Source organism: Pipistrellus hanaki, assembly GCF_964339955.1.
Source record: "Pipistrellus hanaki genome assembly, chromosome: 6".
Taxonomy (NCBI): Eukaryota; Metazoa; Chordata; class Mammalia; order Chiroptera; family Vespertilionidae; genus Pipistrellus; species Pipistrellus hanaki.
The window spans coordinates 17,913,474-17,937,465 of NC_140508.1; the positions used below are offsets into that span (position 1 = coordinate 17,913,474).

A 23,992-nucleotide genomic window follows, 5' to 3' on the forward strand; every position below is an offset into this window, starting at 1 on the left:
CTACCCTGAGCCCCACCCTTGATTTCTAGCCTGATATATATTCTGCTGCTTTTATACATTACCACTGGAAATCTAATAGGCATCTCAAACTTAGCATGTGTAAAATTGAGCTAATGACACCCCCTCCTACCCCCGCCCCCCCACACACACACTCAGTCTTCTCCATTTTGGGAAAAGGTGGCTCCTGCCTTCCAAGTGCCAGACTATACAACCATGGCATTATCCTTGACTCCTTTTATTTATTTTTTCTCTTATACTTCATTAATAATCCTCAGAGAATCCTGTCAGCTCTACCTTCAAACTATATCCAGAAACCAACCACCTCTTCCCATTTCTCATGCTATCATTCTGTTCTAAGCCATCATCATCTCTTGCCTGAATTATTCAGTAACTTCCTAACTGGTGTCCATAACTTTCCCAAAATAACAGCCAGACAGTACCTTTAAAATGTAGGTAAATCATCACTCCCAAGGCTTGCTTCTTCCTCAGAGCAGAAATCTAGAATCTAAGCTTAAAGTTTCCTACGGGGCCCCTATTACTACCTGTCCACCTTTATCTCCTTCTATCCTTTTTCTTGCTCACACAGTTGCAGCCCTCTGGCTCCTCCCCTGTTGCTTAGCCGTACTAATTGCACTCCCACCACAGGGCCATTGTGTCTGTTCTTCCTATGCCAGGAGGATATCATAGCTTGCAGATCATTTCTTTACCTTCTATCAAGTCTTTATTTAAAGCTCTCCCTGGCGATGTGATCTAAATTTGGAGAACTTCCCCCCCTCAAAAAGAGGCCTATTGCTCTTCCCTGCTTTATTGTTCACCTTAGCACCTTTACTTCATATATTTTATGTATTTGTGCTATTTATTCTCTGAAACTTCCAAAAAATTCCAAGCCCAGTGAAATCTGGATTTTTTAAATTTTATTTGCTGTTGTGTTCCTAGTGAATAGGATAGTGTCTGTTACATACTACAAAGTTTTGAGTGAGTGAATGAGCAAATGTGAGCATGAATAAATACAAGAGTTACAAGACAGACCCAATCCTTGACCTCATGATGCTGCCAATCCCTACATTAGTGAATGGAGTCCAGTTTATAAAATTCTGATGGGGAAAAAAGGTGAGAGAGAGAAGGAAAAAAAAAAAAATCCCAAAAGGCAGACACCAAAACTTCATGGCTTGCCCATATATAGAAGTGGGTCCAGTGAAGGAAAGCTGAACCTTTGTTAAAAAAGAAAAAGAGGCACAGAAACCGGTTTGGCCCAGTGGATAGAACGTCGGCTTGCAGACTGAAGGGTCCCAGGTTCGATTCCGGTCATGGGCATGTACCTTGGGTGCGGTCATATCCCCAATAGGAAGTATGTAGGAGGCAGTTAATCAATGTTTCTCTCTCATCGATGTTTCTAGCTCTTTATCCCTCTCCCGTCCTCCCTGTAAAAAAATGAATAAAAACATATTTAAAAAAAGAAAAAGAGCCAAAACAGGTTTGGCTCAGTGGATAGAGCGTTGGCCTGCGGACTGAAAGGTCCCAGGTTCAATTCCGGTCAAGGGCATGTACATTGGTGTACATTGGTTGCGGGCACATTCCCATTAGTGGGTGTGCAAGAGGCAGCTGGTCGATCTTTCCCTCTCATTGATGTTTCTAACTCTATATCTCTCTCCCTTCCTCTCTGTAAAAAGTCAATAAAGTATATTATTTTAAAAAAGAAAAAGAGGGAAATGAGAATAATGCAAATCTTGGAAGCAGAGAAAAAGAAGGTTCAAGAACAATGAGGACTGTAACTAGTTGCTAGCAGGAATAGTCATCATCTCTATTAATAGTTAATATAAATCAGGATCCATGCAGAAATGTATCCAGTTCCAAAATTGTTTTTAGGAGGATGCAAAGCTAGAGGTATGCAGTGAGACGAGGCTGCTTATTGTGAATAATCCACAGGATGTAGGCACTTAAAAGGAATAATGCCTTTTTGTAAATGGCAGCATGAAACAAAAAATAACCTGGTAACAATGTGTCATTAGAAGCTTTGCTAAAGACAAAGAAGCCATCGCAGAGGAGCATGGTGGAGCAATCCTTTTTGCCATGGTCATGGCAGGTCTGCGACACCCATTGGTGGTTCTCACATCTTCCGTTTGACTTTAACTGTTTTTTGGGTTTTTTTTGTGTGTGTGTGTTTTGTTTTGTTTGTTTGTTTGTTTGTTTTTTGTTTTTTGTTTTTTTGTGTGTGTGTATGTGTGTGTGTGTGTTTTGTTTTGTTTTTTTAATGAAGTGTTTTTCTGTTTCGGATCCACAGGTTCCGTTTTTCGGGCCTCTGTTTGATGGAGCCATCGTGAGTGGGAAGCTACTGCCAAGCCTCATCTGTGCCACGTGCATCAATGCCAGCCGGGCCGTGAAGTGCCTCATCCCGCTCTACCAGAGCTTGTATCTTTTTGCTTTAAATATGCAACTTCTTAGCTAACCCCGAATCCTGGCCGTGTTTCATCCGAGGTAAGTATTCACGACTGGGCTGAAGAGGGAAGAGGAAACGGTTTTCAGTTTGTGTCAAAATAACATAGTATGATTTTTATTACATCATTTACTCATTTATGTTAACTATAATAATCCCATGTTGCAATAAACTCAGAGGTTGTCGCTGTTTTTTCATAATTTAGTCACGTAAGTTTCACTTAGGAGGCTGTGACTAAAGAGATGCTCATATGTATGTTCTCGGGTATTTTCCTCAAGTTCAGTCTCCTCCTGCAGCCACCCCCATTTGTTGCAGTCTGTGGTGGGGTCACTCAGAAGGCCTCCCAGAAACCAATAGCAAATGAAATGACTCTAATAAATCAAAGAGTGTGGCAAGTGCCACCAGAGAGAACAAACAGCGGCCGAGGAGGAGGAGGTCAGAGGCAGGAGAAGTCGCATCCGGTTGGGAGGACAGGAAAAGGCATCCTTAACCAAGTTGCGTTTGAACTCATCAGTAGGAATGGCTAGAAAGTCTTTTGTAGTTTTCCCAAATCATTACTGTCACTCCTCTAATTCTTGGTCTTCTCTAAAAACAGAAAGGGTTCCACTTTTGTAATTTTTATCAAACGTCAATTGGCATGCTGCCACTTTAAAATCCAGGCATGATCTCTGGTTATAAGAAAAAGAAATTAAGGTGACTTCATAAAATTGCTGTACAAGGCACCTAATCTCATAATAAACCTTTGTTTCTAATTGGTATTGATAATGATTATAAACAGATTGCATTTGACCTGGTTCTCTCTACTTCTCCCACCTAACTGTAAGTGATATGTCACTGGAGGTTGGAGGTGAGGGGTGAGTGAGAAATATCATGTGTGAATAGATACAATTTATGAAAGATACCTTGCTTTAAAATCCTGGTCACTTCATTGACTGATATTCTGTCTTTAGATTAAAAAAAAGTACATATGCCATGTGGCAACTTGGAATTATCATAGAAATTAGAAGTCGAAAAGAGCTATTAGGTCCCATCTGGTCCCTCCCCAGGGGCCAGGGGAGCATTCTTCCCTGCAGCATGCTCCCTGATGCTTTGTTCAGGCTGGTGGTGCGTGTTTGGGAGATGGCATTCTTTGCAGTGATTTCTACTGCAAAGCACTCTCGACTTAATCTTATGGCTGGTATACATTCAGCCTTCAGCGCTGAGTTTTTATTTCTCATGCTGTTGAAAAGAGGTCTCAGCAGACATGAGAAAGACCTATTCTGCAATCCGTTTGTCAGTTTGCATGTCAACAAGGATGCATGGGACACTCATCCATCAAATACGTTGAATCAAGGCAAGAAAATTATTTGCAAACAAAAATTTTGTTTTGTATAAGTTCATTTTGATTTTTGTCACGTCACCTTCTCCACCTATCTAACATCTCATTATAAAATACATGCTTTGTTATTTTGTTGAACATTGCAGATGAGGTTCTTGCCCTGTGCTTCATAGAAAAGACAAGGAAGAGAATGAAGTTCTGTAAAACAGCTAAATGGGAGGAAGGTGAATATGGGGAAAGTCCTCATCAGAGAGAGTGTGTTGTACACTGAGGTGAGAGGGATGAGAAGGAAGCTGAGCCCAGGCAGCAGAGCAGCGTTTTGGCAGAACACTTAGCAAGCACAAGGTCAGAGTGTTTGCAAGTGGTAAATTTGTGTGTTTTTTAGGATTTTCTGTATGGTCAAGTCCATCAGGATGCTTGTGACACATGTAAGAACAAGTTTTCAGCAAATATAATTTTCTGGGTGGTACCTGAGGAAGCCTAGCTTCCATAACCCTTTAATCTCATGGCCTGCCTTGCACCTTCTATTCTGAGTACAGCATCAAGGCTGCCTGAGCCAGGCCCTCAGGAAGAGAGGAAGTGTAGGAGCCAGACACATGATCACAAGGGTAAACAGCCAATGCTCTCCACTATACTTATTGTGTCCGATGATTTGCCCAATGATGATGTTCAATAGGTTAGGTGTATTAAATGCATTTTCACTTAGGATGGGTTTAAATTCCATTGTAAATTGAGGAACATCTGTTCGTGGAAGTAACACAACTAAGGCTACATAGGGTTCCTGGTTATTCATGTGAAGTAAGACACTCTTATTTTTTTCTGCATTCAAAGCCAGATCTGGTTCAGATGGAGCGTGTGGCCTCTCCGGCAGGTGTCCCACTTACTCAGCCATAGACAGTATCACACTTCCCAGGTGCTTCCTTTGGGTCATTCCAAGGTCACTCCAAACTCTAGGCATAACTGGTGTTCTGCACTCCTAGGGCAAGTGGCGAGGAACCAGCAGACCACTTATATGTGTATCTGCTCTGCCCGTGTGTATACTCTATTGTCTCATCAGACTGGAAGTAAAGAGCACATTAACATTGAACCTGTTAATGAAGAGGCAGTGGTGTTAGTTTGCAGTAGCTGTTTGTTTCCAGCAAATGATGATGCTTAACTGCCTTGAATCGTGTCAGTGAAATGATTAAGAATTTCAAGGTGGCCCAGCAGAACATTAAACCAAGCAGGGCTTGTCATAAGCAGCTGCTCAGTCACAGGCCCATGAAGCCCGTCTGGAGCCCACTCTGAACAACCTCCTACCCACCACCATCACCCCCAGTTTGAGTTGGAGAACTCTGGACCTGGAGTTTATTAGATTTGATTCTCCTTCCTAAAGCTGAGAGTATATCCCTTGGCAAAACTGTATTGATTTATGAACTAAGGCCCTTTAAGGTATAAAGCAGCTTGTGTGTATGGCCCTAGAAAAGACAGTTCATTTAAGAGAGCAAAAATCTGAGAAAGAATTACTGTGACAGTTCCCCTAGAATTAAGTATAGTAGTGGGTATTGGCAAAGAAAGGGGCATTACTTTGTCAACACGGGCCATTTATATGGACACTGCTGTGTCCTCGTTTTGTTTCTGATATTTAGATTGCAATTGTTAAGTCGAACATTGCCAAACTGCTCATTTCATCAAAATGTCGTTCGCTTTCTAGGTATCCAGATGACTGTTTTATGAGCAAAGGGCATGCTGTTTAGATCAGATGTTCTGTGAATCCTTTGTACTGACCACGGAGAGCTGAACATTGAACCTGTTAATGAAGAGGCAGTGGTGTTAGTTTGCAGTAGCTGTTTGTTTCCAGCAAATGATGATGTTTAACTGCCTTGAATCGTGTCAGTTGACATTCAGTCTTACATTTAACCAGAAGTAGAAATGTGGGCAGTTCCATATCAATTTTGTTTAGTAATATTCAAGAAAATACAGTAATTCTTATTAAGCAGAGGACTGGGAGCATTGTTGGGATGAATATGCCTTTGTTATTTGTAAATCTTAGGATCTTTTTGAGCAGTAAATCTAGCTTAGAACCTATATCAAAGGAGTTCTTATTTGATGTACCCTTGGCTAAATGACCAAAAAATTAGAACAGTGTGGTAAAGGCAAGTGGTGAGGAACCAGCAGACCACATACTATAGGAAACTGCAAAATGCCATCGACTTACATGATCTAAAAATATCAGCACGGTTGGAAAGTAGCCTCAGTCACAGTTCAGCCTAGCCCCTTTGTTCCCTCTGGGTTTTCTGGTAACTTCCTTGCCGGGCTAAATCCAATCTGTCCGGTGGAGCCTTCATCCTGTGGCCACTGCTCTTCTGAGTGATGAGGGCCAACTCACCTGCCATCTGCTTTTCTCTCCCTCGTGGGCAATCAGAGTGCCCGTGCCTGTGCCTAAGAGTGTTGTAAATGGGAAGCTTGCCACATGTCATGTTTACAGTTCCCAAGCCAACTAAAGATTCCAAAACCAAACCGCGAGGTCAGTTGATAAAAGTTTCCAAAAGCATTTGAACCAGAGCTTTCATTCTCCTCCTCAGATAACTTATTTCAGAAAAAGATTGCACACAATATGCATTGTGCCCATTCGGAGGAGTTCACTCTGAATCAGACAGATGGTGGCTTTTTAAAATAAACGTCCACTTCAGCAGAACAATAGTCTCAATGGCACTTGCCATCTCTCCTCTCCGGAATGTCAGCATTTGACTGAGAGAACGGGGCTGCCTAAGAAAAAGTAGTTCTGTACCTCATTCTTTCACATTCACATTTAGTTTCATTTGCAACTAGTAGATAAGTTTGATAATACCAGAACTTTTCTCTTAGACGCATGACTTCTTAATATTGCCAACTTTTGTTCTCACAGTATACACCTTTAAAAATGGCCCTTCTCTCCTGTTTCTGTTCTCTCCACTGGGATCTTTGTTCCTTTTTCTGAGAAAACCTTTACTTTCCTCCATTTGTCTCCATATACTTAAGAGAGGCATATGAAAATGAGGGGAGTGGTACTATGTGGTGTATTTTGCCATGCAGAACCAGTTATGCCTTTGCCAACATTTCCTATGTCCCTGCCATGTGTCGGGCATTGTCCTAGCCACTAGGCATAGATGCTTCATACAGCAGAGTGTGGAAGACATATACACGCGCACACACACACATACACACACACACACACACACACGATAGAGGGTACAAAGACATTGTAGGGGCAGTGAAAGGAGTTCATAGAGGAAGTGAGGAAGTGAGGGCCTCTCTCGGCAGTGGCAGGAGATGAATCGGATGCCTACACAAAGCCGATAGACTCAGTGTGGACCAGCTAGGATTGCTGGGGTGCAGAGGGTGAGGAGAAGAGGATCGAGGACTTTTTATGGCATCACATTGGAAGACTAGGTTTGGGAGAGAGAAGGGGGCAGAAAAGGAGAAACTAGTGTCTCAGAAAAGCAAGGAGGAGAGAATGAAGCTTTACCTTCAGCAGCGTGGTCAAGCAAGACACAGGCTTCTGGGGGGCTCAGACAGCCTCAAGTCTTTACCTAGAGCATTGAGTGTAATGGTACTTAGAACTGAATTACTTCAAGGAAATGGGCAAACAGATAACAGCAGCACCAAAAAGAAAGAAAGGATTATAGTGCCTAAGGATGGAAAATGCACGGGGAGAGGGCTGGGCTGAAGACCCACTGCCAGAGTGGAATGATACTCCACCCAGGAGGCCTGCAAAGAGCTGTTCTAACCCACATTTCTGCTAGTACATAGTCTCAAAGGCAAAGTATAGTGTAATAGAGAAGTACACAACTCTATATTAGATCCAAGTTGCATTCTACCAGGGCATCAGCATTTGAGAAATTCTTGGCTGGCCAGCAGTCTCATCACTCAGAAGACACAGGAAGAAAATGAGGGGAACCACTATTTTGGATACATTTCTTAGCGATTTTAAAGACTGGACTCATGACTAAATGTTGCAGAAAGTAATGAGTTTGCGCTTGAGATTGCATAAGAATGGGAGAAAAACTCAAGTAGAACTGTGCCCTGTCATGGGGAAGCACATTTCAAAAAGTGGCATGCTCCCATACATGGGTTGAGGTTGTAAAGGGAATAAGAAATGAGGGATTTTTAAATATAAAATTAAGACTTTCTCTGAGAAAGAAAAGGGGAGGCGTGTAAGAGCAGCAAGTTTGGCTGCACAGAGTGGGCCAATGCCTTCATATTCAAACCAGGGTTAGAGAGGAGCTCCACCCTGTGCTGACTGAAGGTCGAGTTCTTAGCCCAATCCACGCTGTCCTCTGTCTTCTTCACATGAGGACAGCAAGTGTCTTAGTGTAGGAAGGAAAACTCAAATCTCTGAGAACACATTAAGAATTAAAAAAAAAAAAGTGCCAAAGCTGGTTTGGCTCAGTGGATAGAGCGTGGGCCTGCAGACTGAAAGGTCCCAGGTTCGATTCTGGTCAAGGGCATGTACCTTGGTTGCGGGCACATCCCCAGTGGGGGTGTGCAGGAGGCAGCTGAAAGATGTTTCTCTCCCATCGATGTTTCTAACTCTCTATCCGTCTCCCTTCCTCTCTGTAAAAAATCAATAAAATATATATATTTTTAAAAAGAATAAAAAAGAATTGCACCCTGCAAGTAAGATCCAGCCTTCAAAGCCACATATGTCTGATATTAGAACTATTTTATAATAGTCTCAGAATCACAAGAACTTTCTTTAAATCATCTCTTAAAAGGCTGCACCTAGTATTGAAAACAGGAAAATTTCCTCATTTCAAAGGATTAAATTATGAATTTGGGGATGTTGCATGGATTCCTTGTAAAATTGTTAGACTAGATTGTTAAATGGCATGTGATACTTCAGAAAAGAATTAATTCACAAATAAAATATCCCAAACACACTCATTCTCAAAGATAAGAGAAAACTTAAAAATATAAATCTTAATTTCAAAACACAAGACTAAGTATCATAATCATCTGGCAGATGGGGGAGAGAAATGTGGGCCCATGGGAGCTGGTGACTTCACGGTGGCCAAACCTAAAATGCATTAATCTATGGCTCACCCATTGACTGGGTCCCTTGTGTCCCTAGTAGTGTGTGTACCATAGCTCAGCTCAACCCCTCTTCCATCCAACAAATTTATTATCAGCAACTTTCACAAAGATCTAGAATGCCTTCACTAATTTTATTCAGGCAAAATCAGAAATCAGAAATGGCTCAGCAGATAAACCTGCCACACTGAAACCCCCAAAGTGTGATAATGAGCTAGGCTGCCACCTATGACCTGGGTTTGGGTAGCCAGCTGTGAGTACAGGATGGGGGGTGATGTGTATTCAGCAGCCACAGTGGAAAAGGCTGGAGGAGTTTGGCTGAGCACCGAGTTAAGATGAGAGGACAGGGTGATGTGGTAGCCGAGTGCCCTGCATTGCCTGGACCACGGCACGAGGACTGTGAGGTCTAGATCGCCGCAGCAAAGGCTTCAGGTCACATTGTGAAGATGTGGTGTGGCCACTTTGGGGCCACCCAGTAAAAGAGACCTCGGCCGTCCTGGAGCAAGCCCACAGGAATTGTGACCATTCCACCTCAGGCCTGGGGGAGGAGTTGCTTCAGGAGCCCAGGCGGCTTTTAGAGAGGACCCGAGGCTCTAGAATAGGGGTGTCGAACTCAATCAGAGAAGGGGCCAAAATCTAAACTCCAGCCTAAATCGCGGGCCGAATGGTTTACTGAACAGTCATAAACTGACAATGTCATAAACTGACAGCGGAGTGCAGTGATGACAGCGCGGTGCGAGCCACATTGCAAGGCCTGGCGGGCTGGATTTGGCCCGCGGGCCTTGTGTTTGACACATGTGCTCTAGAATATGGCCAATGACCAGAGGGAACCAGGAAGCAGCTGTTAGCTCGATGTCAAAGCAAACATTCAAAACCCAGAGCCTACAAACCCTGCAGGCCGGATTCAGCCCCAGACGGGCTCTGTTTGAACTGCGGTTGGCCTCCAGCATTACTCAGAAAAACTGAATTTATCAGCCACCTTTAAAAATGGGAGATTTTGTAGTTTAGAAATCTGGATTCTTGCTTCTCAAAGAATCAAAACCTTCTTTCCTGTTGACCGCAATCGGCCTACTTACAGGCTGCGTGCTCTCCTGCTCTCCACAGCCCAGAGTCCCCCCCCTCCGCGTCTCCCAGTGTTGCAGCTGGCGTCAGGTGCCACCATCATGCCCCCACCCCCGCAGTTGGCCTCCCTCTGAAGGGTGGTGAGGGTAAGTGGGCCAAGCGGTAAAACAGTGCCTGGTGCCAAGTGGGAGCCCAGTGAGTATCACCGTGGTTATTATCACATCACCAGCCTGAACCCTGCAAATAGTGGAGTTTTAAACCCTGTGTGAAAACTGGAACCACCCAGCTGTGGAGTTAAGTCTCAGCAAGTATTTACTTTTTACCATTGAGATATTAAAGGCTGGAGGCTGCTCTTCCCTCAGGATATTGTTATTGTAATAATATTGTAATAACAAAAGTTACTGCAAGTCTAGAAATCTGTGCAGAAAGCAGGCCGACAACATGCTTGAGGGAATATCAGTAACCATCCCAGCTTTCCTCCTCTCTTCCCACTCTCCCGTCTGTGGTAGGTGCTCACCCTCTCAAGGCCAGTCCTTTACAGGGTGTGCACCCCTTCCCTGTGGGCCTGTGGTACGGTGCCCCCCTCGTGATTTCCCTCTTGGCCACGCTGCTGTCCCCAACCAAGGCTCCCCTTTGGTCTCTCCCGTGACACAGACCCCTCACCCTCCTGCAACCTTCTAAATTCTCCATGCCAGACCAGGCCTTCCTCTGTCCTCTTCTCCCAGTACACTGTGAGTTACCCAACCAGGACATTGGTTCCATTTTGTTGATATCCCTCTCACATATACCTGCTATTACATTATGAGTGTGTGTGTGTGTGTGTGTGTGTGTGTGTGTGTGTGTGTGTTAGGACAGAGAAAGGGAGAGAGAGATAACTTGGTTTAAAAAAATTGTTTATGAAAAACAATCTATACTAATAAAAGGGTAATATGCTAATTAGACCAGGAGACCTTCTAGATGTCCTTCTGGACAAAGCCAAGGTGGTGGTGCCAGGGCTGAGGCAGAGGCGGTTGGGGGTGATCAGACCAGGAGGGGAGGGCAGTTGGGGGTGATCAGGCCAGCAGAGGTGCAGTTGGGGGTGAGCAGGCCGGCAGAGAATGGTTAGGGGCGATCAGGCAAGCAGGCAGGTGAGTGGTTAGGAGGCAGTGGTCCCAGATTACATGAGCGATCGGGCCTAAACTGGCAGTGGGACATCCCCTGAGGGGTCCCAGATTAGAGAGGGTGTATGCTGGGCTGAGGGACAGTCCCCCCATCTCCAATCACCACCCCCCCATGTACAAATTTCGTGCATTGAGCCACTAGTTAGAAGATACAAGCAAATTATATTTTATAAAATTGCATTTTTCAAAATTGAAAGTCTTAATCACACAATAAATGTAGCTCTACAAATAGAATATGTATGTTTGTATATATAAATATATTTTCTAAGTCCTTTTAGTTCCATTTTTAAAGGTTAGTTTACTGCTGACTCTTTAACACTTAGAATAGCGCTTTGCACATGGGGGTACTCAATATTCTTGGGTGAACTGCACTGGCAGAAATACATATTAGATGGTAGCCTTCAGGAGAAAAAATAGAAAACTGAAAATTACTGATTTTGTGTATATTTTTCTTTATATTGAATGATATAGTATTTCATGCATATTAGTTTTCTATTGCATTCTGAATAATAATCCTCTCACCACCCCAAAAAGTCATTGAAGGATCTTTATGTGAAAATCCTGATAATTAGAATGGTGACTTTATATTTGATTTTGAAATTGATGGAATCTGATTGATTCCATGACAAGTAAGTGAAGGCTCTTCAGTAATCCCATTTCCTTGGAGCAATAAATTTACTTCGTTTTTGAAAGAGAGATTGAATTCAAACAGCGTTAAAGTCAGAAAACTTACGAACAAGTAGAAAGTGGGAAGGAAACCTAACGTTGCTATTAGATCCATGGCCCCCAGGAGGGCGAGAAGTTCAGGGTAAGAAAGTAGGATCTGGCAAGGCCTTAAATAATGTTCTAAATCCTAGGAACATAGTGGTAGTTTTTTTTTTTTTTTAATTCTTAATTGTATGTAAATTTTATACACGTAAATAAAACGCCTGCAATGCCTAAGGGAAGCTCTCCACATGTCAGAGACCTGGAGCAGGCTGGGCCTTGGCTGGGCATGCAAATACTGACAGCTGAAGTCACTTGTTGGAAAGTCCGCAAACTCTGGTTACAGCTGCATTTGTCAGTAGCTTTAAGGGAAGTGTAATCAGCCAGAGAGATTAATTTGCATCTCAATTAGAACCAAGTTGGGAGGAAGCACTGAGGTCTGATTGGGGAAGGTTGGGGAAGAAATCTCACCCAGCACAAAAGCCTCCCTGGCTCTGTCCTCCAGCTGAGTGGAGGACAATATCTGAGGCTTCGTTTCCATAGGGACGGGAAGCCTGCTGGGCCCCAGAAGAATCTTGGGTTTGCACCGTAATCATTTGGTCATGATGACACAAATTCCGCTGTTGTTCCCAAATACATACTGCTGGTAGAAAAGTGGAATTGGTCATCATGTCAAAAGCATGCAAGAGGGAATTTGCCGACCCTACTTACCTTTTTTTTCTTGGTGCTGCTAGGATTTCTAAGCGTTTAACATTTATTCATGTTTGAATATTCAAAGAGCAAAAGGTCATTCCATAAATGACAATATTTCTTCAGCATTCAGCTGGTTACGTTGGAAAGGGCCACGCTTCCCGGGGAGCCATTATCCCGGATTCTCCCACGTCTTCAGCAGTAAGCAAATAAGATCATGAATTTAGAAACGCGGGCAAGGAGGAACTGTGGAATCTCCTGACCGGGGAGCAGGGAAGAAATCCTGGCCGGTACAGGCCTCTTTAGAATCCTAACGAAACTGAAAGAAGGATCCTTGCCCTTAATGTTAAAAAGCAAAAAAGTTGAATTCTTTTAAATCTTTCCTTCAAATATCATCTATGGTCATTTTCACAGGCTATGATATTTACATCAGTCAGATCCTTTGTTTTTGGAGAAGATAGTCATATTCTCAAAATTCTGTACTTGGGCCTAGGGAGAGCTGAGACTGAGCATTTACCCATGCAGGTTACCCTGCCATCACCAGGAAGGGCTCATTGTTGGCATTTTTAGAGGAAGTCTTATTTCCAGTTTATTTTGTTCTTTCTTAGATAGTTAATTCATTGGTTCCAGCTTCAAATTAAGAAAACAAAGAAGAAAGAGTGAGGAAAATCTGAATCCTACGTTATAAACTTAAAAAACAAAATTAAATCAGGTTTTTAAATTTCTCTTCACATTCTGGAAAGGGGAAGGAACAAGTTTCCTAAGGACAAGATCTTCCAGTGCCCACAGACTGAAACAACACATTGCAGCGAGACATCAGAACATCCTAATCCAACATTCATCAAATTTCAGTTTACTAATTATCAGCCCTATTCTGAAAGGAACATAATGCCATAAACAGCATCCGCAGAACATTTAGTAGACTCTGGGATTATCAGCAATATATTCGAAAGTAAGACTTTCTGTTATTCAAATCTCCGAAAAGAATAATACATGCCTTATTATAATAAGAGATTGTGCAAAGCCGAAGAAGGACAAAGCAGGCAAATCCGAATGGTGAGAGACCTTCTGTGCTGTCCGCCTCCGCATGCAGCCAGCTCCCAGCAGGCCTCGGAGCAGGAGTAATTTGCAACACATTCAAGTCAATTTTTTAATCAAAGTAGAATACGTTTTTTTGGTAATATGTGGGTGAGTACACCCCAGATGCCATCATGGCAGCTTTGACAGGGTGTCCTTTCTATTTACTCTGTGGAATATAACCAGACTCTGCCCTAGTGGGTGCTTTGAAAGTTGTGCTGCAAATCTGTTTCTGAGGTCCTATGCTTTGAACGCCTTTGCCTTTATTGCCTGGGACTTCATAAAGACCACCGTGGCCTGGGTGGGGGAAGGAAGGAGAGAAGCTCTGAGGATCAGTGCCGATACCAGCCCCGTCCTCTTTGGTCATCCCCACCCCCCTCCTGTTCTATTACTGCCCCCACCCCTGGGGTTGGGTGTCCCGTGCAAGCCACTAGGGAGTCAAGATACATTTTAATGTGGTTGTGTATTTTGCACGTGCCTTTAACATAGCCAACTTGAGAAATGCACGCTGCTTTAGTTTCCAACAATGCACTAGAAAATCACCGCAATATTTTAAACAGACACTTCCTTGGACAAAATGACCTTCTCGTCACTTTTATCAGCATCACAAAAATGAAACACTATTTAGTGGCTTATGCCATTTATCTTTCTTTAGCTCATGTCTTCCAATGCTTCATTTCAGTCTTCCTAATATGGTCGTAGGATGTAAAAAAGTACAAAATCTATGTCCCTCTGCCATGTACACTCACCTAACAGTACAAAGCTTAGGTCCTTAATCCGTCAATGATCAGCAAAGGGTCTGCCTCCTAAAAACTCCGGATCTGCTCCTCAGGGAACAAGCCAGCCCTTCAGATGCCAACCCCTTTTGGTTCTCTCTTATTTGCCTATGAAGTGGATATAAGCATATCAGTGCGCCCAGCATCCCGGCTCCGAGGCAGATGTGTGCCTGGAAGTGCAGCCTCATACCTCCACAAAGGGTAGGCGAGCTCCCGGCTGATGGGATTCTGAATTTATAAGCAGAGTTCCAGAATTCCCCCAGGGCCTACTTTTCAAAGGCAAATTAGTATGTTTGCAACTTGATCCCCTGGCAACTTTTGACAGTTGTTCTAAGAATAATAAAACAGATGGACAGAATAGATTTTGGGGGTCTCCGTCCAAACTGCCATGCTCAGTGGAATTTAAAGGAGGCAGGAGCTGGTGGGGAGCGCTGCTGCTCCTCACACTCTGTCTGCCTTCAGCATCCAAGGACCTTAACTTTCTCCCAGAAGAGGATGAAAATCGTCATGTTGTATCTTCCTGCTGAGACTTCAGCTTGGCTGTGAGAAAATAGCATACGTGTTTTCCCCATATATTTAAAACTAAATGTACTCCCAAGAAACCAATTGTAATGTGAATATGAGAAAGAAATGCAAATTAGTTTTAAGTGTAAGGAGTATTTTCATAGGATTTTTTTTTTTTTTTTTACCCCTTTAAGTAACGTAAAAGAATACAAAATAGAGGAGGAGCCTCTTTAGTGGCTTAGGAACACTGTCTACGCATGAACTGGGGGAAATAGAACATATGCCTCTCTCCCAGGATGAACATTCCCTGCCTGTCACTTCACGTTAGAAAACAGCACTTACATTGTCTGGGTGTAATTTTACCAAACAAATTCAAATGTAGTTTTGCTCTATAATTTTATCAAACAAATCCACATGTACTTGTGCATAAACACTTCACATAAGCTCCACTTTTTGAAGAATTTCAACCTTCTCTCCCTGTTGATTTTAGCTCTTATCAGATTAGCATGGGATGTGTTTTTCTTTTAATTTATTGGCTTCCTCTGAGATAAATTTCTATACACTTTAATCATTCCTTTTGTCTGGACCCATTTGTCCCATATATCACACTTAGGCCAGGAAGATGAAATAAGGTAGCAGATCAACTGTGCTTTTGGAGTTTCAGAGCTGCTTGTTTGTTGAAATATGTGTGCCGGGGGGCCCCCCAATTTCCTTCGTGACTTTGTGGTGTAGACCCTTGTTTAACTAAAATTCTACTGATTAAAACTCTAGTAGGATAATAAACTTTTTTCTTTACTTTTTTTTTTTTTTTTAACATCAAAACAATGTCAACGCTTTTTCTAATTCTCCCATTAGGCAGTAACACTGACTAGCAATGAGCCCTTAGGGTGAAGGCTCAGTTCTTGGGCATTTGCTTCCCTTCACAGCAGCAGTTTTCCTACATGTGCCAGATAAATCGTAAGGTATGTCTTTTTATTGTGCTGCTCAAGTCAGCAGGTGATATGTGATGGCAGACCTTGGGTTTTAACTTTCATTTAAATAATAACAAGTTGTGTGGCTTTTAACAAATACCTTTACCTCTGTCAGTGTCCCCGTAAAATTACAATAATAATCCCTCACAGCCTGATTACGGTAAGGATTTATGGAATGAAGGACACATAAACTAAATGAATCCACAAAATAACCAAAATCCAGCCGCTTCGTGGAACCCCATGGTTCCCAGCCTGTGATGACACCTCGTGCTCATAGCTCCTGGGCCAGCATGGCAGTCTCCCCGGGTCTCCTGCTTCGCCGGGCTGTCCCCCGAAAACTCTCCAGCAGCCAGTTTTTCTTCTGAAATAGAAATTAGAGCGGTCATAGCTCTAAAGCCTCCAATTGCTTCCCATTCTCACCCTCAGAAAAATCCAGCCTCCTTTAAGGACCCACAAACTTACTCCATCCCCAGAAACAACACATGTCCATGTCCGGAATGCTCTTCCCTCCCCCAGTCTGCAGAGCTGGCCCCTCCCCTGCCCTTTGCTTTCTGCTCAGAGGCTGCTCCTAGGAGGGTTTCTACAACAGCAAGCCCTCCCTCGGGCAGTCGCACAATTCCCCAGCATGAAGGTGGGAACATGGCTGTGTTCACTGCTCTATCCCCAACGCCTAGGGCCCAGAATGAGACTGGCAGGAGGATGCTCTCCATAGAATAGAGTGAGGAATGAATGGACAGGCCAGGAGCAGACCAATGGGTACATGTAATGGAGAAGAGGGTCTGGCGCCCGCCTCATTCTCCATAACCAGAAGCGCCTGCACCAGGCCCCCAACGCAGGGCAAGCAGGGTCCAGACTCTGCCTCACATGCCCTGGCAACTCTCTAGGAGCAGCTATGCTTCCGTGTTCCGCCTTCAGCCAACACTGGTGTGGCCGGTGCAAGCACGGTAAGATGCAGAGAGGAGTGGCCCTGTCCCCAGGAGGCTGCCCAGCCAGTAGGGATTATACTGTGACATAGGGTAGAACGCAACCCCTGCTCTCACGGCGGCCTACCCAGTGGGCATTTGTGGAACCATTAAAATGTAAGATACAAAAGAGAGAACCAGATGGCCTTGGGAACTCTAAGGGAAAAGATTATCTCTGGTTTCATCTTCAAAGTGTTCTCAAATTTTGTGCATCTTTGATTAGTATCTCTTTATGTATATATCATACATCCACAACTCAACATGCTGGGCATTTTACAATTTTGTTCATTTTATTTTACAAAAAGATATTCATAGACTAATTACAATTGATTACATAAATGCCCTGGGCCTGTTCCATGGTGCTGAGACATTTGTTTCAGAGAGCAGCCTCCATTGGCATTTCAGTCCGGGAGGAGGAGGGAGACAGCGAGAGCAGGCCTCGAGTGGGGGAAGGGGTGAGGACACCCACCTCGAACTACTCCCAACTTCCGTCTCCAGTCTTTTTCATATTTCATATCTCATCAGAAGACAAAAAGAGAACTTGCAAACATGCCATTCAAACGTGTAATGATTTATTTTTAAAGTATATACAAGTTCTACTATATTAATATTATGACATAAAATGTACTCAACAGTGAGAATTTAAAAGGATGTGACAAAGATTAAACAATGATTAGAAGTATTTTATATTTACTAGTAAATTGTTTTGCTTTTACTGAGATACTGTGTTTGAGCTAGTACAGTGGGGTCACATGAACCACATTACTTTTATAATTTTGATTTAACCATTCTGTGAAACAGTGATTCTAAGGAGTCCCACTGAACTCAGCTTATTTTTACAAAATATTTTTATTGATTTCAGAGGAAAGGTGGAGGGAGAGAGATACAGAAACATCAATGATGAAAGAGAATCATTGATCAGCTGCCTTCTACACACTACCCACTGGGGATCAAGCCCACAACCCAGGCATGTGCCCTTGACTGGGATCAGCTTGGGACCCTTCATCCACTGAGCCAAACTGTCTAGGGCTGAACTCAGCTTATTTTGATCCTTGGTGACATACCAGTCCCTGGAAACGTGGCCTGGCAGAAACACACAGACCCACTAGGCAGAAGGTCTCTGTCTTTGCCTCTAAATTATGATGCTGATGCTCATTCTTAGCCACAATTTCTATGAAGGTTCTTGTTGACATTTGGCTAGAAGTTTCCATCTTCCCTGATGTGATATTAGTTGTTGCATTACCACATTTTTAAACAAACAGATTGGCAGTCTTTATTTGGAAGGTTAGCAACAGCTTGTACAATTCTGTTTACAAGTTTTTTGTTGGTACAGATATGAGAGCTTTCTGAAAACATATACCATCCTTGACAATAAATTCCCATGTAAAGGCAGCATTTTTAACATTTCTATCCGGGTCTTCTGTCAGTGGCTTGTTTCTTTCAAAATAGCAATTGACACTCCCTCACTCATTGTCAATATGTCCCTTTTACTTTAGGGGAGCAGTATGATCCACTACACATAGTGTGTATGGCTAAGGGCGCCCTGCTGATGTCTTGCTCTGCCCCCACCTCTGCTCCCAGTCTAATTCGGCGCCGCAGCCAGAGCCACCCTCTGAAAATGGGGCCTGAACTAGTCACTGCTCTGCTCACACTCTCCCGAGCTCCGCCTCACTCAGAGTCCCACCAGGAAAGCCCGAGTGCTCCTTGCTCTCTGCCTGAAACACTGCTCCCAGGATATCCTCTGGCTCACTCCCTCCCTTCCTCTCTGGGTTCTCCCCAACATCCCAGGAAAGTTCCCCCACACCTGCACACACACTTCCCACCACCTCTCCTCTCAAGAGTGACACACCTATCCTATTTCTTTTCTCCACAGGCTTACTGCTTTCTAACTTACTAACTCGTTTTACTCATGTTGTGCCCCCTGCGTGAGGGCAAGGACTTTTGTCTGTCTTATTCACTGATGCCTCCAATGGCCATAGTCAAAATATTTAACATCAGGTACCACCAGGGCAGGAGGCCCCCTCCGCCCCCCATGCTGGTCTTTTCCAGGTAGTTCCAGCCCTGGATGTAGCCTCAACACCTGCCACAGAATAAACATTTGTTCAGTAAAGACCTGCTAATTAATTGAATACATTTAGCCTTGTCATCACAGGGAAGGTCACCAAATTGAGAGCATGTGTCTTTCTATAAAAAGGAAAGATAAGTAATTCATCTTTCTGTTCAAGAGCTTTTATAAGGACGTTCCTACTGAGATGGAGGGCAAACCTTCCTGAGGTAGGAAAGATTTCATAGTCCTGACCTGCCTCAGTACCATGTAGGAAAGGTGACCCTATTTATAAGGGAATAGACCTCATTGTGGAGGGTCCCACAGTACATCGCCATGTGGTGAAAGTGAATGAGGGAGTTCCTGGCAGCCCCTGTGCCCTGTCTCACCATCAGGACTGAGCCCGACCTGGGACACTCTGACAGATGGACAAGCCTCAGGCCATGTGTTAAATTTCAGTGAGCTTCATTTCATTCTTGAGATAAAAGTAAGTAAAAATTAATAGAAACCCTAGGATTGTCTTCCACATCTCGCTTTGGAAACCCTTGGGATAAAGTCTACAGACTTTTGCGGAGGTTTTTCAAGAGATGGTGGAGGGAGGCTCTCACGTGGTTCTGTGGGCTGACTGGGCTCAGCCAGGTGGTTCTCACCCAGGTTTTTCATGTGTCTGGCACCTGGGCTGGCATAGCTGGAACAGCCGTGGGCTGCAGACATATCACTCTTGTGCAGCCTCCACACTTGGCAGCTCACAGCAGAGTAACCTCACAGCAGCTAGACTGCATAGAGGTAGGCTCTGGACTCCACGAGACCCAGGTGGGAGGCACCATGTTTTCCCCAGAAGGCCCAGAACTGTTGGCCAAGGCAGGTTCCCAGGCCTGCCCAGACTGAAACGACTCAGCCTGCTGAGGGAAGGGAGTTTCCCGTGTGAGGGCACTGCCCACAGACAGCGCTGTCTCTCACCGATGGAGTGGGGCTAACCAGGCGGGGCCCGGTGCACGCTCAGGCACCTGCCCCCTCCAAGGGATTGCGAGCTCCTGGAAGGCTAAACCATGTCTTACTCTTCTTTCAGTCTCCCGTGTCCAACACTGTAAGCCAAGCATGTCAAACTCAAAGGCTAACGCGGGCCAAATAAACAAGGTTAAAGTTTATGTGGGCCGCAAACAACAAAAGCTTTAATTTTCATAAAAACATAGATTTATCTCTATAGAGACATGCTGATTACAAGGGGCTGAAATAAATGAGTCATCATTAACATAAAATAATGGAACATTTTAATAAAAAAATTAATATTTTTTTCTTGAGCATTAACTTACCAGACACTGAATAACTGCACAAATTAAAAAGCATGACGCAGATAAACCTATTTTTCTTGTTTCCCGAGAGCAAAATATTTCCTGTTGCACACACCAGACAAGTCAGTACAAGACTAATGATGTGGCAGTCAACTGCTAAAATATTCACTGCTGGTATTAGTGGAGAGAAATGGTGCGCCTGTGCATAAGGCGTGTAGGGAAATGAATGCAACACGATTATAGTAATCAGTCATTAGCAAATGTTGTAGTTTGTTATTAGTAATTAAATATAACAGAATATTGTAAAAACCAAGTTATGAAATTATTATTAAAAGGTTTCTTACATACCGTTACACTGTTTGGGCCACCAAAATATTCATTGTGGGCTGCATGCGGCCCATGGGCTGTGAGTTTGACATGCTAGCTGTAAGCACTAGTAGGTGTTCATTGAATTAAAATCTGAAATGTAAATATTTTAAGAAATTTCTAGTTAGGAGAAAGGAGACTCTAATGCTATTTATTTAATTATACCATAAGATGTATATATCAATGCAGGCAATGACTTAAAATGGATACCAAAAAGAGATAGCTTATTTTAAAAATGACTTCTTAATCCAGGGAATGAAGCAACCTAACAACCGGTCGCTGTGATGAGCACTGACCACCAGGGGGCTGATGCTCAAAGCAGGAGCTGTCCCCTGATGGTCAGTGTGCTCCCACAACAGGAGCATCACTCAGTCAAAAGCCGGGCTCACAGCTGGTGAGTGCAGCTGCAGGGACATGAGCCTCGCCCGTGCATGCGGCAGCACTACCAAGTGGTGGCAATGGCAGGGGCAGCAGGGCAGCAGGGCAGGGGTGAGTTGGAGCAGCACCCAGCCTCCGCTAAGGCTCCTCCCCAGCCGCCTGCCGCTTCCTGCATTGCTGCATTTCCCCGAGGGGTCCCAGATTGCAAGAGGGCGCAGGCCAGGCCGAGGGACCCCACCGGTGCACGGATGGGCCTCTACTTTAATCATTAAAAGCAATAAAATCAAATTCACTATTTTAATGTCCACAGAGGCATACATTTAAAGGGTGCATTTTGTTCATGGCTTGATTTGGGGGGGATTCCTTATTTTTTGTTTTAATCTGTTTTTTTTATGAACACTTTATTAGATGTTATATTGCCTTCCAGAATCACAAATTTTATTTGCCTCATAATTTTACTTGACATCTTGGATGGGTGTATTATTTTTGTTCCTGTGGAAGTGTGTCTTCACAAAAATCTTTTAAAAGTCATTGATGTCGTTGAGATTTCTTAAGGAGGATGTCAGTCAGTTTGAACCTATTTTAAAACATTCTGCTTTAAGGGAGTGGGGGATTATCTTTACAATAAGAGCCGTCCTCTGACGTTGACAGACTCCTCGGACCTTAGAGGGGCATTCTGGGAGATGTGTGCACACCACTTTGACAGTTTTCTTGCTGTGGCCTCTGGCAGTGCTCTGTGGCAGCGGTCTGCCTGCCATGGAGGAATCACGAATGTCCCTCCGAGGCTTCTGTTGCCAGGTTTTTTGTTTTTTTCTGTGTGTTGTGGGGGCAGGGGAAAGCTCAAGATTTCACATCCTTGGCTTCTCTGAGGGGTATGTGACCAGCTAACATGAGAGGAGGTGACCCCCACGCTTCCACCCCTCCCCATCTCTCTGTGCCGGGATGCATAGCTCAGTAACTCGCGCAGGTGGTGTGAAGGAGTGCTGACCCTCATTTGGAAGCACAGCTTCCCGCTGGGGTAGATCAATACCTGAGCTGTCTTTCTCCACCGCTTACCTTCCTTTCACACAGCAAGATCCTTCAGCGGGGAGCAATCGATAGCTCTAATCTGCCGCAGCCTGCAGCAAGTCACGTGAGGCTGGGCGCTTAGGTGACATGACAGGGGACCGTGGAGGCGCAGCTCTGAGACCCAGATTCATAGCACCCTTCCTCCGGGCACATTCCGTTTGTAATGTGGGCTTCTTGTCATCTCTTTCATGGATCACCAGGCCTATGAAACTTGATTCAAGGAGATGGACTGCTCAGGGCATGGGTCCGTGTGTGTGTGTGTGTGTGTGTGTGTGTGTGTGTGCGTGTATTTCAGACACACATCTCCCTTCTTCCCAGCCTCGACCAGTTCTCTCTGTGCTGCTCCTGATCATGATAGCCTCCTGGGCAGTTCTGTCTAGTCTTCAGCCTTGTGTGGCAATTATTTATATTCTAGGTATTTTTTAAGCATTTTTTAAATCTTTGAAATCCCAGTGACTGAAGACCATTCTTATTCTAGCAACTACTTTCCCACAAGAGATCATTAGAAGGTAATGAACTCTGTGTGTCACTTCTGTGTTTGAGTGGCTGTGGCAAGTGACAGACTCAGGGATGAAGGCCTGGCTCTCCCAGGACCACCAGCGCCCAGGAGTCTCTGTCCGCGAAGCAGCTCTGGGCATCCGCACCTCACCCGTCAACAGGGCTGGAATCAGAAAAAGCCTCTTCCGGGTCTTTGCCTGGCCTTCCAGCCTCATTTCCATATCCAGTTACCATAAATCTGTCTGAAATTCTGGATGCAGCAGTAAATGAAGGCCTGGATGTAAAAAAAGCAAATAACACGGGAAACATGTTGGAGCCTGGCTTGACCCCTGTGCAGGCTCACCTGTGCGGAGCAGACAGCCAGACAGAGAGGGCTGAGGGCCTCATGCATGAGCCCCACAGCTGCCAGTCAGAGAGAGGAACTAAGATCTCCTCAACCAGCAGTTTCCCAAGTGAATCCAAGCTCGAATTGGCCAATGAATGCCGCACTGTTTTTTATGCAAAGTAGCTTAGCACCATCTTCTTAAATTCAAGTTCTGGTGTGTGGTCTTTGTTTTCATCTCTATGGTCTTTTAAACTCTGCACTCATCTGCACTCCACAGGCAACTGCGTGCTTTCTGTTTCAGAGAGTTCAGGTGTCACCTTGGGAGACACCCTGGGTTGAACTTAACTTTAGGAGAACTCAGAGGGAACAAGGTTTCCACGTGAGTACCAGGCAGTTATCTCATCACTAGCGGCCCGATGCACGAATTCATGCAAGAGTAGGCCTTCCTTCCCCCGGCTGCTGGCACCAGCTTCCCTCTGGGACCCGGGCTTCCCTCACAGTCCCGGCTTCGTCCGGAAGGTCGTCGGAAGGATGTACTGTCTAATTAGCATATTACACTTGTATTATTATAGAAAATATGTACATCACCCAACACTAAGAAACAGAAGCAAGGAGTGTTTTTGCTGCTGGAGATGATTTTCCAATAAAGTATCTTTTACTCAGAGCTTTAAGCAAACTCTTGGGAAAAACAAAACAAAACAAAACAGTGGTCAACAGATTATTATAATCTCATTCACATCCTAGACGCCAATTTTGAAAATGGCATGTTCAAAAGCAATTTTTTACATTAGTTTATTCATTCAACAAAGGATCCATGGCCATTTCCTGTGTGCCAGGAACGGCGCTGTTGCTGAGGGTGCCTGGGTTGAGGGGTAAAACATGGTGCCTATCCTGAAAGACTGTAGAGAAGGAAAGCATTGAAGAAAAGAGGGCTCTGCAGTGTTCCCTAATGGCTGCGACGGAGAGTTCAGCCCTGAACCCAAAGGAAGGGACCTCAGGGAGAGGCCTTTGACATGGCATTTGGGGGGTGGCTTGGGATCCCAGAGACTTAATCAAAGACAGGAGCATTCAGAGACAGTAAATGCCTCTCCGTGGAACAGAGCCTTCCATAGACCTGGGACATCGAGGAACTTAGCGGACTGATGACACCAGGTGCCACTGGGAGCCCAAAGCCACCCTTCACTGGTCACTCAGGACCCTTATCCCCATGTCCCCCATCACTGCCACCTCACCCAACTGTGTCACCTTCCCCGCCTCCACCTCCAGGTAGTAGATCCTTCTTCATAAGGAGATGTGCTGCCACCTGAGTG

General features: G+C 44.3%; 1 protein-coding gene across 5 annotated transcripts in view; it reads left to right on the forward strand.

The window, feature by feature from the left end:
- Positions 1 to 23,992, forward strand: part of RALGAPA2 (Ral GTPase activating protein catalytic subunit alpha 2) — a 280,255-nt gene that overhangs the window by 191,783 nt on the left and 64,480 nt on the right. For all 5 annotated transcript variants that reach the window (XM_084887000.1, XM_084887001.1, XM_084887002.1 and 2 more), the window contains one exon: positions 2,282 to 2,409. In XM_084887000.1, the coding sequence (XP_084743126.1) occupies positions 2,282 to 2,409 (128 nt within the window). The remainder of the gene's footprint in view (positions 1 to 2,281; positions 2,410 to 23,992) is intronic.